The sequence below is a fragment of the Salpingoeca rosetta genome (assembly GCF_000188695.1).
Source record: "Salpingoeca rosetta unplaced genomic scaffold supercont1.36, whole genome shotgun sequence".
Taxonomy (NCBI): Eukaryota; class Choanoflagellata; order Craspedida; family Salpingoecidae; genus Salpingoeca; species Salpingoeca rosetta.
Genome location: NW_004754898.1, coordinates 478,923 through 480,292, shown reverse-complemented (window position 1 = coordinate 480,292; position 1,370 = coordinate 478,923). Strand labels below are relative to the sequence as shown.

Here is a 1,370-nt window from a genome sequence, read left to right as displayed (position 1 = left end):
AGACACGACATACACACACACACTCTCTCTCTCTCCCCCCCTCCACACACACGCACACACACACACACACACAGACACACACACACACACACCAGCCTTCTCCCCTCCTCTGTTCTCGTGCTTACGTGTGGTCCTGGATTGGCTTAACGGATTGGATCTGTTCAATGGGGCAGCGGCCCATCAGGTCCCCGGCCTCCGTCGTGTAATACGAGAAGTAGCGATCGGTGAGCACGAACCACCGCGTCCGATCACGCGAGCCAAAGCCTTGCAGCTTACACATGTACCCTTCTGTGTACAGGTGGCCCGTGTCCTCCTGTGTGCCGCGCGAGCTGTCTGTTGTCTTTTGCAGGCACAGCAGCCATCTGTTCTTCGCCTGGCAACACACAGAGAGAACGGAAGGCGCAGTGGTTGGTGGCAGTGCTGGAGGGGGGGGGGAAGGAGGCACCGTCATTGATGCAGCCATATGTGCATGGGAGTGGGGCACACTGGCAGACAGGCAGACAGGCAGGTAGGTTGGCAGGCAGATGGGCACACACACATGCAGAGAGAGACACACACACATACATCCACACACATCCCCCCTTCCACACACATACACACACGCACACACACACATGCATCCACACACATCCCCCCTCCCACGCACATACACACACGCACACACATGCATCCACACACATCCCCCTCCCACACACATACACACACGCACACACACACATGCATCCACGCACATCCCCCCTCCCACACACACATGCACACACATGCGTACACATCACACCTCTGGAGTGCTGGCTTCGAGGATCATGCTGCTTGCGCCGCTGGCACCAAACGGTTTGTGTGTGGAGATGAGGAAGCGGTACTTGGAGATGTCGCGGACATCAGACACGTGATCGCGGTGGATATAAGAGATGAGGCTGCCACCATCGGCGGAGAAGAAGGCAATGTGGTTTGCTGTCACCCGGAACCACCTCCTCCTGTTCTGCGCAAACCCGCGGATCTTCTTCAGGTACCCTTCGCACAGCAGCTCGTCCTCCTTGGTCGTCGGCATTCCCATAGCCAGCACCACAGAGGCAGGCACTGTGCCCGTGCCCCTCCCATCATCATCAGCCATGCTACGTGCGCTCGCGTGTATTGCAAGGCAAGAAGGGAAGAAAAGCAAGTCGTTGCGGGTTGTTGTTCTTTTTGCTTGGCAAGAAGCAAGTTTTTCGGTTGTGGTGTTTGTGTGTGTGTGTGTGTGTGTGTGTGTGTGTGTGTGTGTGTGTGTGTGTGTGTATTGTCGATGTGCGCGTGTGTCCCCTTTCCCACGGGCTGTGCATGGGCTGTGGTGTGTAATGAGAAGGGACGGAAATACGAAAGTTGAAATGGACACA

General features: G+C 56.3%; 1 protein-coding gene across 1 annotated transcript; it reads right to left on the bottom strand.

The window, feature by feature from the left end:
* Nucleotides 1-121: 121 nt before the first annotated feature.
* PTSG_10374 (uncharacterized protein) lies at nt 122-1,225 on the bottom strand (the record flags this gene model as incomplete). The annotated part of the gene is made up of 2 exons (XM_004988369.1): nt 779-1,225; nt 122-373 (listed from the first exon to the last, which is right to left on the bottom strand). Exons 1-2 carry the CDS (start codon nt 1,109-1,111, stop codon nt 122-124), a joined length of 585 nt encoding a protein of 194 aa, XP_004988426.1. The 5' UTR covers nt 1,112-1,225.
* Between the last annotated feature and the right edge of the window lie 145 nt (nt 1,226-1,370).